The sequence below is a fragment of the Cricetulus griseus genome (assembly GCF_003668045.3).
Source record: "Cricetulus griseus strain 17A/GY chromosome 1 unlocalized genomic scaffold, alternate assembly CriGri-PICRH-1.0 chr1_0, whole genome shotgun sequence".
Taxonomy (NCBI): Eukaryota; Metazoa; Chordata; class Mammalia; order Rodentia; family Cricetidae; genus Cricetulus; species Cricetulus griseus.
The window spans coordinates 136,757,464-136,770,738 of record NW_023276806.1 but is presented as its reverse complement, the minus strand read 5'-3'; the positions used below and the strand labels follow the sequence as shown (position 1 = coordinate 136,770,738).

The 13,275-nt window shown below is 40.8% G+C and overlaps 1 protein-coding gene across 5 annotated transcripts in view; it reads left to right on the top strand.

The window, feature by feature from the left end:
• Positions 1 to 13,275, top strand: part of Grip1 (glutamate receptor interacting protein 1) — a 347,662-nt gene that overhangs the window by 270,979 nt on the left and 63,408 nt on the right. For 2 of the 5 annotated variants that reach the window (XM_035451192.1, XM_035451190.1), the window contains exon 10: positions 5,555 to 5,704. In XM_035451192.1, coding sequence (XP_035307083.1) covers positions 5,555 to 5,704 — 150 coding nt within the window. Of the gene's footprint in view, positions 1 to 4,665; positions 4,822 to 5,551; positions 5,705 to 13,275 lie in introns of all 5 variants that reach the window. The other 3 variants (XM_035451191.1, XM_035451189.1, XM_035451188.1) reach the window with 2 other exon arrangements.

The window sequence follows — 13,275 nt, the reverse complement described above, 5'->3', positions numbered from 1 at the left end:
AATCAGAAACGTGAGCAGACCCTTTCTAATGCCACTTAAAAAAAAAACAAAAAACAAAAAAACCTCATTATTTTACTTCATCTGCCCTGACGTGAATCCTAAATAGTTCAACTCATGAAATATTAAATATTTTAACCTGTTGAGATAATTGGAAAAGATGAAGAGTTTATATGCTGAACTGTATGGAGCGAGAACACATTGTTTTTCTTTTCCTGGAAGGGCTGACGTCATTTATATTTGTACCGTAGGAGGCTGACAGTCTAGAGTTGGCTGCCTTCCTTATTTAGCATATTAGTGTCTCCCCTATGTTTTTGCATTAAAAGCAGAGTCCCTAAAAGAACTAAATAGTGGCACTTAAACATAATTATGTCTTAGTCCTGAGGGGAAATGATTGAAAGAGAATGTGGGGTTGCTTTGCAATTCTCAAGTTTCTATTTTTGTATTAATGGGGTCTGACATATTTTCACCATTCTTCCAAAAATGTAAGTTCTGATTGCTTTTTCCAGCCTGTGGTGCCTGGGCACTGTGTCTCTTATCTCAAGAAAATAAGAAGATCCAACGTTTTCCAAATTTGATTAGCTACAATGCATTTGTCCCAGTGACAGTGTAGAAAAGGACAAGCCAACTCAGGATAAGAGATCCTTCTCCCTTTCCCTGGTGAACATCAGTATTCACAACACTGGCAATAGTGGCCTTTTCAGGGATAGTTGTGTGGCTCTCGGGGAGTATGCTTGCCTAAGCATGTACATGGCCTTAAGTTGTATCCCCAGCAACACAACAAAAAGGAAAAACATTAGTTTTCATTGAGGTTGAAAATTTTCCCACTGCAGGTCTTTGGGAGATATAAACTCAACTAAAGGAGAAGGGGCCCCAGGAAAGTCAGTGTGGCCAGAGTCGCTGGGCTTAATTTGTTCAAAACAGAAGAATATTCCATTCTGCGATGTCCAGGGGCAGCCACCAGACGAGCTGCCACCCATTCTCTCAGACATCCTGGAAGAGCAAGAGAACACAATTATGAATACAATCAGTGCCCTGTGTGTCATAAGTGTCTGAAATTATAGCAGCAATGCCACAGCACACTGGCATAGGAAACATTGTGTTTCAGCTTGTTGTCTCATATGGAGCAAGGGTTTAGGAGCCTCTACAGGAAGAGGCAGTGCAGCATGGTAGCTATGGGCTGGGTTCTAGAGCAGACTTCCAGAGATTTCATTCTGATGCTACCTCTTGGGACCTTAAGGAAGCTACCCAACATTTTCTGTACCTCGTAGTCTTCATCTGTGAAATGTGGGTATCGTAATGCTCACCTCATCAGAATGCTGGAAGCAGCATCGCCTGAGACACTCCATGAAAAGGCAGCTAACACAGGATCAGGGATGCAGGAAGGATTCAATGACCGTATACTACTATTATTGCACAGCTAAGTAGTTCCCTCTTCGAAATGCAAGAACATGTCCAAAGTGTGATATCTTACTATTAATCTCCTGGGATGCTTATTTAGTATATGACTATCAGTTATACTACTTTAAAACACAAGCGATTTGGAGTATACATTCAAAATGGGCATTAGATGCGCTCTCTGTCCTGTGTTATTTTTAAAATAGCTTTTGCAGAAGGCCTTCATCAATCATGAGTCCAACTTTCTGCATCATTTATATCATTTTATTTCATAATCATTGTGCATATATAGACTTAGTCCCTGATAATAGTTAAGGGTCAGGGTAAAATTTATAGCCTCCTTTTCACCTGCCTACAACAACTGGCACAGAGATAAGCACACGCTACGTGATTGGCAATACCTTCCTTATGGGTTCACTAATTTGTCCTGACAGTTGTAATAAATGTTCAGTAGTTTTCAGAGTACCTACTAAAGAGTGTGGAATTCTGAAGTCTATTCACTCTAGCCTGGCTTCATTAAAAATATACACGACACTTGGGTAAAAGGACAATAGAGTGGCTGTGATTGTAGATTAACCAGACCTAGCACTGGCTGCATCTGCTACAAGGTGCCTTGTGTAACACAAAGTAAAACAAGTATGTTGGAAAAAATAACAACAACCACTAATGTCTTACCCAATACTCCTTTATCTCAAGGAAAAAGCTGTTGCCATGCAGATGTCAATCATTATGTCCTGGGTACTGGGTATCATTCTAGGCTCTACGAAGCAAGACAAGTAGACCTCTATTGTTACAGGACGTGCATTCTAGAACAAAGAGATAGCAGGCATTGTATAGTAAGGCCATTTCAGAGGGTAACAAGGGTTGTGCAAGATACAAAATGGTTAGTGAGCTAACATGGCATTGGCCGCTGCTTCATCCAGTAAGGTCAGCATTGGTTCCTCCATAGAGACAGCACTAAAGCCTGGGTGATGAGAAGGAGCTAACCATACAAGCAACTGGAGGGAGCCACATCTATCCAAAATGAAACAAGGAAGGTGGCCAGCTTGGTCAAAGAGGCATAAGACCAGTGTGGCTGAAAGATATGAATGGTGAATGATCCAGAAGAAAAAAATTAGAAGGTAGAGACTGTCTGATTCTCCTTGCAGCATAAGCCATGGACACAGGAGTGACAAGATTGAACATGTACATTTAAAAGTTCCCCCTACATGTGTTGTGGTTCCTGGAAAGCAGGTGCTGGAGATAGATCAGAGGACAAAGTGTGGTGGTATTGCATTGGTCTAGAAGGAGATGGCTGCTGAGACTGAGAGAGTCCATAGATACTCCTGAAGAAGGATAGATCCAGTTCCAGACCACAAAATTACAGGGGCTGTGAAAATGGGTGCTTTTATAGACTTTTGACAAATCTTCTGAAATCTGTTGACAAAAATCTTGTCTCGTATTTCCTTTAGGGACATTTTGTTGTTGGTAAGTAGATGGAACAATGAGGGGAATCAGTGTTCTTACTCATAACTCATTTGCTTGTATTCTGTGGACCAGCACCATGCTGCACACCATATGCTCATAACTCCCATAGAGGGAATTGATGTTTTCATGAACCATTTACTATGAGGACGTTGAGGCCAGGAGAGGTTGAGTAGCTGGCAAGTTCAAAGACAAGGTGAGGGACAAAAGCCAGTAAGTGATGCCCAGGGAAGCCTCACTCCTGGAGATCTGCCCATGCTAGAGCTTTTGCTGTGACGCCCTCCAGAGAGGATGAAAAGAATTGGGGATGCCCTCCCAAGCTCATATCTCAAGAACATTCATTTGCATGCATGCAAAGCCTTCCACCGCTTTGTGTGACCAACTACTGCAACTCATCCAGACTCTTAGCCATAAAATCATAAAAGCAAATCAAAGTTCATGGTTGTTTGCAACTCTTTGAGATCATTCAGTGAAAAAGTCCCTCTCAGTCATAGTGACACAGATATAATACTACTCATTTTCCAGAATGCCAGAAGCAAATTTAATTTTTCCTTGTTTTGAAGGCAAAGTCTTTTGTTAATTCAGGGTGGGAACTTTTTTTTTTGTATTTGCAACATTTTAATAATAAAGGGGTTTTGTTGGTGGTGGTGATGGTGTTTTTGATTTTTTGATACAGGGTTTCTCTGTGTAGCTTTGGAGCCTGTCCTGGAACTCACTTTGTAAACCAGGCTGGCCTTGAACTCACAGAGATCCACCTGCCTGTGCATTCTGAGTACACTGGGCTTAAAGGCCTGTACCATAAAGTTTAAAATTAAACATTAAAAAACTATAGCCCAGGCTTACACTCATGGTTGCTATGCAGCTTGTGATGGCCTTGAAGTTTTTATTCTCTGGCCTCAGCGTCTTGAGTGCCACCACGCCCAAGTACCAAACCTAGGGTCCATGTAAACTAAACGAGCATTCAGACTCACCACATCCCCATCCACAAACTCAAATCTCAGTAACAGCTAATCATTTTGTTTACAAAAATAAAAGGGACACCCAAACTTTGAAGTTAAACTCATTCCAATTTGGATGCAATATGATTGAAATATAGTAACATTAAACCAAATGTTTCTCCTACAAATAAGCTATTAGAAAATTCATAAAGTACATGGAGACTTTTCTCCTAATTAGTCGGGAAAGAGAACAGATCCTGATAGGTGCAGATGATTGCGATGGTTTATTGTTGAGAAAAATCAGGCACACTTGACAGACGGACGGACAGCAGTGTAATTACAACATCAGGGTAGTAAATTGTGCCCTGTGACTCCTGCAGCACACGCATCACAAGCCAGCATGATTAACCATTCCTTCTCCTCTTTTTCTTCAAAGAAGTGCTCCTAACTGACCAAGATTTGCAAAGCTCTAATTACTAATCGTGTGCCATAGATCTTTAAGGGGATGACTTTTACGTTTAAAAAAAAATGTTTTTTAATCCCTGCAGTGAAGCTCAGGGGGAGATTAGAAATTGATTCAGTAGTCATCTTAAAAGGAGAAAAGATGGGCTGGGGGAAAGACACGCATGATTCTTGGGAAGATGAAAAGTCTCCATGGCTGGTGTTAATCATCTCTTCTGCTGACCGCTTAGAAAAGGGCAAAGCCAAGTAGATATTTTCCCCCTTTTGCCAACAGCTTTCATTTTTGTTAACAATTTTTCTTTTTCTTTTTTTTAATTTGTGCAATTCAGTTACTTTTTTCCTTTTTTTGTTGTTTATTTTTGGCTCTTTGTTTTCCTTCTTCCTCATCATCACTTCATGTGGGCAGTGAAAATTCAAAGGAGCAACAGACAACTTCCTTGGGAATCCTGGGCCAGCAACCCGTGCAGCCTTCACACCAACCATCACCATAACTCGTTCCACCCAGACCATTGCAGAGTGCCAGCCCTGACTTTCCCGAAAGCGCCTCCTCCAAACAGTCCTCGTAATGTTCCACACTTTCTTCTCTTGGTCTCTCATTTGAGTATCTCTTTCTCATGCCTCTTCCTAACTCACTCCATCTCTGGCTTTGTGGGTGTTGCCTGCTTTCTGTTGTCACTGTTGCTTTCTTTGTACTAACAATGTGTCCTTTCTGGCTTCTGGCTTCTTCTTTTCCACTGTCATTCTAAAAGGATGCAAGGGATGGCCATGTCCCTTAATGATAGGTGACTTGCCTTGCTTGTGTGAGGCCCCGAGTTCAATCACCTGCACCACAAAAGCAATACAGGGAGAAAATATATAAATGTTTGGAAGGCTTTATGTGCAGCTCTGGAGACAACTCAGAACAATGGAGTAGGGTGGTCTCAGATCTCCTTGTATGTGAATCACTTAAGACAAAGTTGTCAGAAAATACCCCCAAAATGACACTGTGTACACTGATGTCTTAAGTTATCAATGGAGAAATATGTTTTAATCTTTGCTTTTATCTAAAGCAAAATTCATAGTCTGTGTGTGCCTATATGCTATGGAGGACCCTGTTCCTCAAAACTTATAAACTCATGTGACTCTGAGACTTTAAAGTGCTGGTTCTAGGGCCTGGTCTCTGTTCAGATGTGGGATATTGACTAACTGTGGCTGTGTGTCCTATGTCTCTTTGGGTTGTTGCTGGTTGGCAAGGGTGGCAGGCTCAGGCCCCACCTAGGGATGCTCCGTGCCAAGTCTCCACTCTCTTCCAGCAGCGATGGTGTCTTCATCTTCCCCTACCTCCATGAGCGCATACAGCCTGAGTTCCCTGAACATGGGGACTTTACCTCGAAGCCTCTACTCCACTAGCCCACGAGGAACCATGATGAGGAGGAGACTGAAAAAGAAAGACTTCAAAAGCTCACGTAAGTAAAATACTAGCTAGGTGATCCATTCACTCTCCAGAAAATGTGTGGGTACTCTGAGGGGTAAGGTGATTAGGGAAATGTTGAGTAGATGGTAGCTCTGGGCTAAAGACCATGATTGAAACCCATAATCTGAGTGGTAATGTGTACACTGAATATAACTTCAGGCTAGTTTGGCTGTTTCTACCTTTTCCTACAACTTTGCCTTTACCAATCTTTTTCCTTTCTCTTTTAATGTCGTTTCACATGCCTTTCTACCCTAGGTGGCTTCAGGCATAAACAACTATTGTTCATATCTTATTCCTCCTAAAGTTGTTTTATACAAGCTCTGCCCCTCATTTGATAGGTATGAGTCTTGTACATTTAATTAATACAGTAAAATTTCATATTCTATTTCTTGACCTTCTTTCAAAACAATGTTTGAGAATTCCTTTTCAAATTCTTATTCCCAAGTTTCCTTGACTTTTGTCATTATTCTATACCACTGAAAAATCACCTCTGTTGCATGTATTTCTTGGTTTTAATATAATACTTTAGTTATAAGTGTATATATTCATGCAATGTATTTTAGCCATATAAATGCCCCCACCCCCTCTCCAACTACTTTTGGAATTTTCCATGTTCCTCTCCCAACTAAATGTAATGCTGCCCATATATGCCTGGGACATCCACTGAAAAATGGTTGGCCTACCAGGGCCTGCAACCTTGAAGAAGAGTGTGACTGTCCTGTCTTCTAATAGCCATCAACTATTAGATGGTAGCTCTGGGCTAAAGACCATGATTGAAACCCATAATCTGAGTGGTAATGTGTACACTGAATATAACTTCAGGCTAGTTTAGCTGAAGTTATAGCTAAACTTTAGCTGAAGTTATAGCTCCTCAGCAAGGAGTAGAGGCTCATGTGCCCCTCCCACATCCTCCCTGGATGTGGGATGTGACTGGCTTGATCGTGTATAGATCTAGTGCCAGAAGTCAGAGCTTCTATGAGTTCATCTGACCTGTCATGTTGGGAAAATACTGTTTCACTGCAGGTGCCAACTACCTCTAGCTCCTAGAATCAATCTTCACTATCTTCCTTGATATTCCCTAAGCCTTGGTGTGTGTGTGTGTGTGTGTGTGTGTGTGTGTGTGTGTGTGTGTGTGTGTGTTTTGCAGGGGGTGTTATATAGATGAACAGACACTTATTCTCTGCACTTTAAGCAGTTGAGTTTCTGTATTAGCTGCCACTGACCACACAAAGATGACTTCTCTGATGAGGACTGAGAGCCACACTAGACTATGATATAGTGATGTATGTTTAGAAGGTAGTTTAATACTGTGTTCATTTAAGGAGTATAGAGTTTAGAAAGCTACAAGGATGCTATAATTTACAAAAGCATCCTAAAGTCTAAGAACTTCAATTTTCATTCTTGAGGATATTTTCTGAGATAGATAGCCAAGTATATATAGACAAATAAAGGCTAGGGAAGTGTGGTTGGCCATTTGCTTTGAGATAGCATGATTTATATAGAAAGAATGGCTAGATGTTTCTTTATAAATAAACACAGGCTACCCCTAATTTTTTCTTTTCTGTTAAAGAATCTGGATATCTTTCATCTTAATCATATTTAAGGCTAGAGAATGCCCTTATTTCCAGCCAGATCTAAAATCATAGATTAGTGTATATCATGCCCTATATCTTTTTGGTGGCTATGATTGTGATCCTATGAAGAAATGTAAAGATGATGGGGTCTACTTCTGTGTCTACCATGGTAATAAAGTGGAGGGACATCTGTAAGTTACTTCAGTCATGTCAAACCCAGCAGTCCCAAGGGTGGCGTTGACAAGAGAAGGATCTTTTAGCTCTTTATTTTGTGCACCAAAGAGTCCTTATCCCTAGAAGTTGTCTCATGAGTCCATCAGTACTACTATACCGGGGGCAGCAGCTATATATAACCCACTCTAGGACACAGTTTCAAGTGGTGGGAACCTGAAACCTTCATTATAAAGAAAACCACAATAAAAGACATGACCACCATCTTTGATTTCCTGGTGGTATGCACTTAATTTTCAACTTGTTGATCCTTTAAATGTAAAACTTGTGAAAGGTAGAGATAGGTCAGTGACATAGAATGTGTTCTGATTTTGCAAGAGGACCTAGATTCCATTCCAAGTACCCAAATCGGGTTTCTCAAAGCCATTGGTAACTCCAGTACCAGGGGATCTTATGTCATCTTCTGGCCTCTGTTGGTACCTGCATTTACATACATAAATAGAAAATGGACAGACACAGATAGAAAAATGGGCACACACATTAAAAATAAAATATGTGTTCAAATATAAGGTTTGTCACCTTCAGTAAATGAAATTAATAGTGACTTGGAGCTTAGTCAAAGAGAGCAAAATGCATCTAGATTTCCAATTGCTTCCTAACTAAGGCTGGGGTAAATTATTTCGTCTTGGAAGAGATCAGTTGCAGCTACAAGGAAAACTGATGGTGAGCCTGACTCTGCATACTAGAGGCCTGACACCCCAACATTATATTCTAGCTGTGGGACCCTGAACAAGTATCTTAAGCTTTCCATACTTTTGGCAGTGCACAACCAATTAGAGGGAGAGCTACAAGGGAGGCTTTGTTTGTTAGGGCTGTGAGATTTGGCCCCTATAGTGATCACCATCTTTAAAGGGACAGGCTCATGATGTAACAGTTACACGTCTTGAGTTTTTCATACAATGCCCCATGACTTGAAGTGGGTGTTTGTATATCACATATCTATAATTTATGGTGTCTTCATGTACAATGCTCATCGCTGACAGAAGCAGACCAGAGCCATCAAAATCAATTCATTAATGTTTGTATTTCTGCTTTGAAGGCTAGCCATTTGTTTGTGTTGGGTAGATCTTGCCGTGTTGATTAAGGTCATTAATGAATACAAATGAATGCTAATATATCTGTCTGCCTTGCATTGATATTTGCACATCTTGAAATTTGTAATAAGAAACAAAGCTGAGGCCTGACTTTCCCCTCACCAACTCACAAATTCTCTCTTGAATCGGCACACAGTCATTCAACTGTAGCAAGAAGATACACGGAAACCTGGGTTGAGAAATTTCATGTTTGCTGCAGATGGGAGCCACTAGGGCCCCAATGACAATGCATGTGTAACAGGATGTTTATAAAAGTGTCTCAGGAAATCAGACACTTTATATCTTTATGAATCAGTAGAGCCCAAATGGTATGAACTCTTATTCCCACTTAAAATACATGAAAAATGAGAGTATTCCTATTTTGGGGAAAAATTGAGAATTTCTCTCCTTTGTTTTATTGCTTAATGTGGCCATTTTAGATAAAAAGACCCCAAGTAACTAAAAATTAAAACTTCATCACCATCCTCACTATATATCTTGGTTTCTTCCCCTGTTTTATTTATGTCTTCATTCTGGGCTGCCATTTGCTGTCTGGTTTCTAATAGTTATGTTTCTATAGCAACCAGGGCACTCATGGATGGTGAGTCACAGGGAAAGCTGCAAAGATAATAAAAGGTCTCTTTGCTCTATTGTTGATGAGGCGATAGTTTACAAAACAGAGCAGAAAGTTCTTATATGTGTTTGCCAGATAAAGCAAGGACATTGCCAGGAGACAATGAATATTGTCACATATATATTGAAACACTCATCGTGCAAAGATGAAGGTACAGAAAGTCTGTAACAATATGTTATGGACAGTGAGAAGGTGTAGTGTTTGTTTCCGGGGAGAATGATGAGTTCTATGAACTCCAGCCTTTGAGTGGAGTCACAGAGCCCAGAAAGAGCTCCAAGCTATGTCACAGAGGAAACTCAGCCCCACCTCTGGAATCTTATTGGCCCCTCCCCACAGCCAGGGCTGCTCCCTTTTCAGCCACCAAGGTCAAGGCTTCTTCCACACCTGTCACCTACTGTTCTAGTGGCATGAGTACACGGTGCATCTAGCTTAGCCCTTTCTGCCACTGTAGACAGAGTCAGTGTGGTGACCCTGCCTGTTCCCAATTGACCTGGATTATAGCAAACGGCAGAAGTCAGAAGGCATTCCCAGAATGCCCCTTGTTTCTCTGGTCGCTATCACTTGTTGCTAGAGAGGGTGATACTGAACAGAGCTGAAAGGAAGGAGATGAGGAAACCTCATAATTTTCACCACCACCCTTTCCGTCGACCCCTAAGAAAAGGACACAAGACAAATGCATCTCATGGTAAGCTTGCACGAGTAACCTTGCAAGGAGTTGAAAACAGACAGCTTAGATGCTGCCCTTCAGCATCTAAGGGTAGAATGAGCTGTCCACCCCCTCTCCATTCCCAAATTGGATCCTGTGATTCACAGTGTGTTGGGTCCACAGAATACCACCTTCAACCCCAGAGCTTTAATGAGGCAGAAGTCTCAAATAGGGGGACCAAACAGCAAAAACACATTATCCTAACAAAGCCCCGGGCTTTTATTCTCTCTAAACTTTTAAAATGTGTTTTTATCTGATTGTAAAGTCCATGGCCTCTATAATTAACACACTAAACATAAATGTTCAAAAGCCAAAAGTCTAAAAGCCATAGACTGCCATTGACTTCCCCTACCCTCCTGCTGTATATTCGGAAAGACTGACAGAGCTGAAGAATTTGTTCCCTGCAAACCTAACAAGCTGTGAACAGGTCTGTCTGTGTGCATGGAAACAGACAAAAGCAGAGGGACTCTGGGATGCACACCAGAGAATTTGCCACCCAAATCTCAAATTACAGAAAGCACCTCCTTCTTTTGCTGACCAAGCACACTGTTGAAGCAGGGTAATCACTGCCAACGGTACACAGGTTGCTTTTTTGTGTTCTTTTGGCTTTTGGTCTTTAGGTCTATAATTTATCTTTTTTTTTTCAATTGCAATACTTTCTAAGGACTTGATACAAGTGGCCACACATCCTGACCCCCACCCTCTTCCCTGCCTTCTGCCGGAAACCCAGAGAACCTGGCTGTAGCATCCCACTGTGAAGTCTTCTCTCTTCCTGGGAATCTGTAAAAAGGGAAGCTAGTCTTCTATGTCCCAGCCAGATTGTCTATCTGTGATGCTAACATCGAAACTCTCCTCAAAGCCCTTGTCCTGCTGTTGTCTGTCTGTCCATGGTGTTAATAAAATAACTGTATTTGTAAACTTATTAGCCCAGCAACTTCTCAATTTCCCCATGAATTCAGTTTCAGAGACCTTTCACTTACCAATGGGAAATGGTATCTTCTAGTAGTTTTGTGTGGCTGATAGCAAAAAAAATGTGGTCTAGAAAACTAAATGCATGCATGAAGAAAGTCAGACTAGAAAACGTATCAGAATTAAATGTGTTAGCCCCAAGTTGCACATTGGAATTTTAAGCCATCCACCACATGTGAGAAGTATAGATTTGAGGACTACTGCCTTCCCCCACACAGTGAAAACTATGTTACCCATAATACAGATGAGAAAGAATGATGTTGACCTCTTAGGGAAAAGCTTTTTTTTTTTCTCTTAATCAAACGATCCATCTCTACCTCCCTTATACTATCATTTCCATTGATCTCCATGATAGAAAAGTTTGGGTGAAGAGTGACTGCTGATCCTTAATGGTGACTCAGTAGTAAGTAAATGACATATTATTTCCAAAAGGAAAATACAGATAACATCATAAAATAATTCATTAAAGAAGGGGTCATTTGATGATAGAATAGAGAAATCACTGAGCATAAACGAATCCAGGTACATGTATATTAGAATGGCTGAAATAAACCCACATTAGAGTGTCAATAGGAAAAGTGGAGACAATTACAGATTGATTTGAGATGATGGGGAGTCATGAGCCAAAGGCTGCTGTGAGATTTCAAAACCAGAGGACTACAACATGATCATCTTAGCCAGGGGCTGATACCGTAAGAAACTAATATCAAATCTTCATCGACACCTTAAGAGCAATTTACAAGGAAGGGATGTTCCTGGAGCCCGTCTCTGCACAGCAGTTAGAGGGAATGGGGCCATTGATTCTTTTTCTTTTTAGCAATCAGAGTCATCTGTGAGTGCGGTGTTAGCAAAGAGTAAAAGGAGACACATGTGAAGCAGTGTCAGAATCAGCACAATTCTGCAGAACAAAGTCAGAAAAGCTAGGAAAGTGGTGGGAAAGTTCAGAAAAGTGATGACAGGAGAGATGCTGTCCACAGTGTAGCATCCCAGAAGGGCTAGAAAGTGGGGAACATCAAAATGTCACCAAGAAGGGTTGTAGTGAGATGCCTGGAATCCTAACACTTGGGCCAGAAGTTCAAAGTTATCTTCAGCTTTATAGGTAGCAAGCCTGTGGTCAACCTGGGCTACATGAGACTGTGATTCAAGATTAAAAAAAAAAGCAGGATATGGAAATGGGGAGAATAGTCAAGAGGGAAAGAAAGAGAGGAGTTGAGAACACAGAATTGCAAAAGGTTGGGATGAAATATTATCTAGGAGACATTAAACGGGCAAATCTTGTCATTCTCTCAAGAAGTGACATTTGACCCTTTATAAAGATGGAGGCCTGTGAAATAGATCCCTGAGGAATTAAATTGGGGGGAGTACATATTCCAACAAAGGATTTTAGGGTCCAGTAGACCATAATAAGAATTTAGATCTGATTTTTTTTCTGTCAGTTTTCAACAATTCAGTAACATATGGGGAGTTGACTAGGCATTACCAAAGAACACAGAGTATGTTGGCAAATCATGCAGTATTTAAGAATCTCTGGTAGTTACTGATGTTTCTCTGAAGTGGTCCCCAGGCTTCCAAGGACAGTGTGGAGAGAAATGATAGAAATGAAAGACAACGGGGAGGGCTTTACATCCACAGGCCTCAGAGTCTCATGGGAGGCTGTGGGAAGAACTTTAGAGTCTCCTACCCCTACTTCAGCTAGTGTTGCTCTGTTTATACATAAAATATAAAGTTATGTCTGTGTATGTTTTCATTTAAAGAGGAAAACTCTGTTGCATGTAATACTATTTGAACAGCAGTAGGCCTGGAGACAAACAACAGGAAATAGTACTACAAATTAGATGGAGAAGAAACTTAGACTGTAGGAGCTGACAAAGTCACTAATACAGGATGTGGTAGAAAAGGAGGGTGCAAATATTAAGGTCTTGGGGATTTTTTTGAGGGAAGGTGGGGTGCACCTTTGACAGAAACCTGAAGAAAGATAGATATATTTGCTAGTAAAGGGCCTTGAGAGAGCTGAAGTGCCAAAAAGTTGTGTGTTAGAAGAAGGTTGTCACCACAATAAGGACAGAGAAAGAGAAAGGTTAAAGTTAGAACATGGGAGAATGAAGACATGAAGTCGGCAAAGAAATAGGGAAATTATAAAGAGGTGGAAAACTAACCTAAAAATATTAGGCAGCATTTTACATAGAATTTTAAATAGCAGTTTGAGAAGAGAAAGCGCTGTGAATGAGTAAAGAGTAATCAACAAAACAAAACAAAACAAAAACCTCTCTTGGTCCAATGTAAAAGAGTAGAAAAGTGGGTTTCAGTTGGAGCAGGTTGGAAGTGTCTTTAAAGTAGGGAACAAAAAGACCCATTCTGGAGAACATGACATTTTAG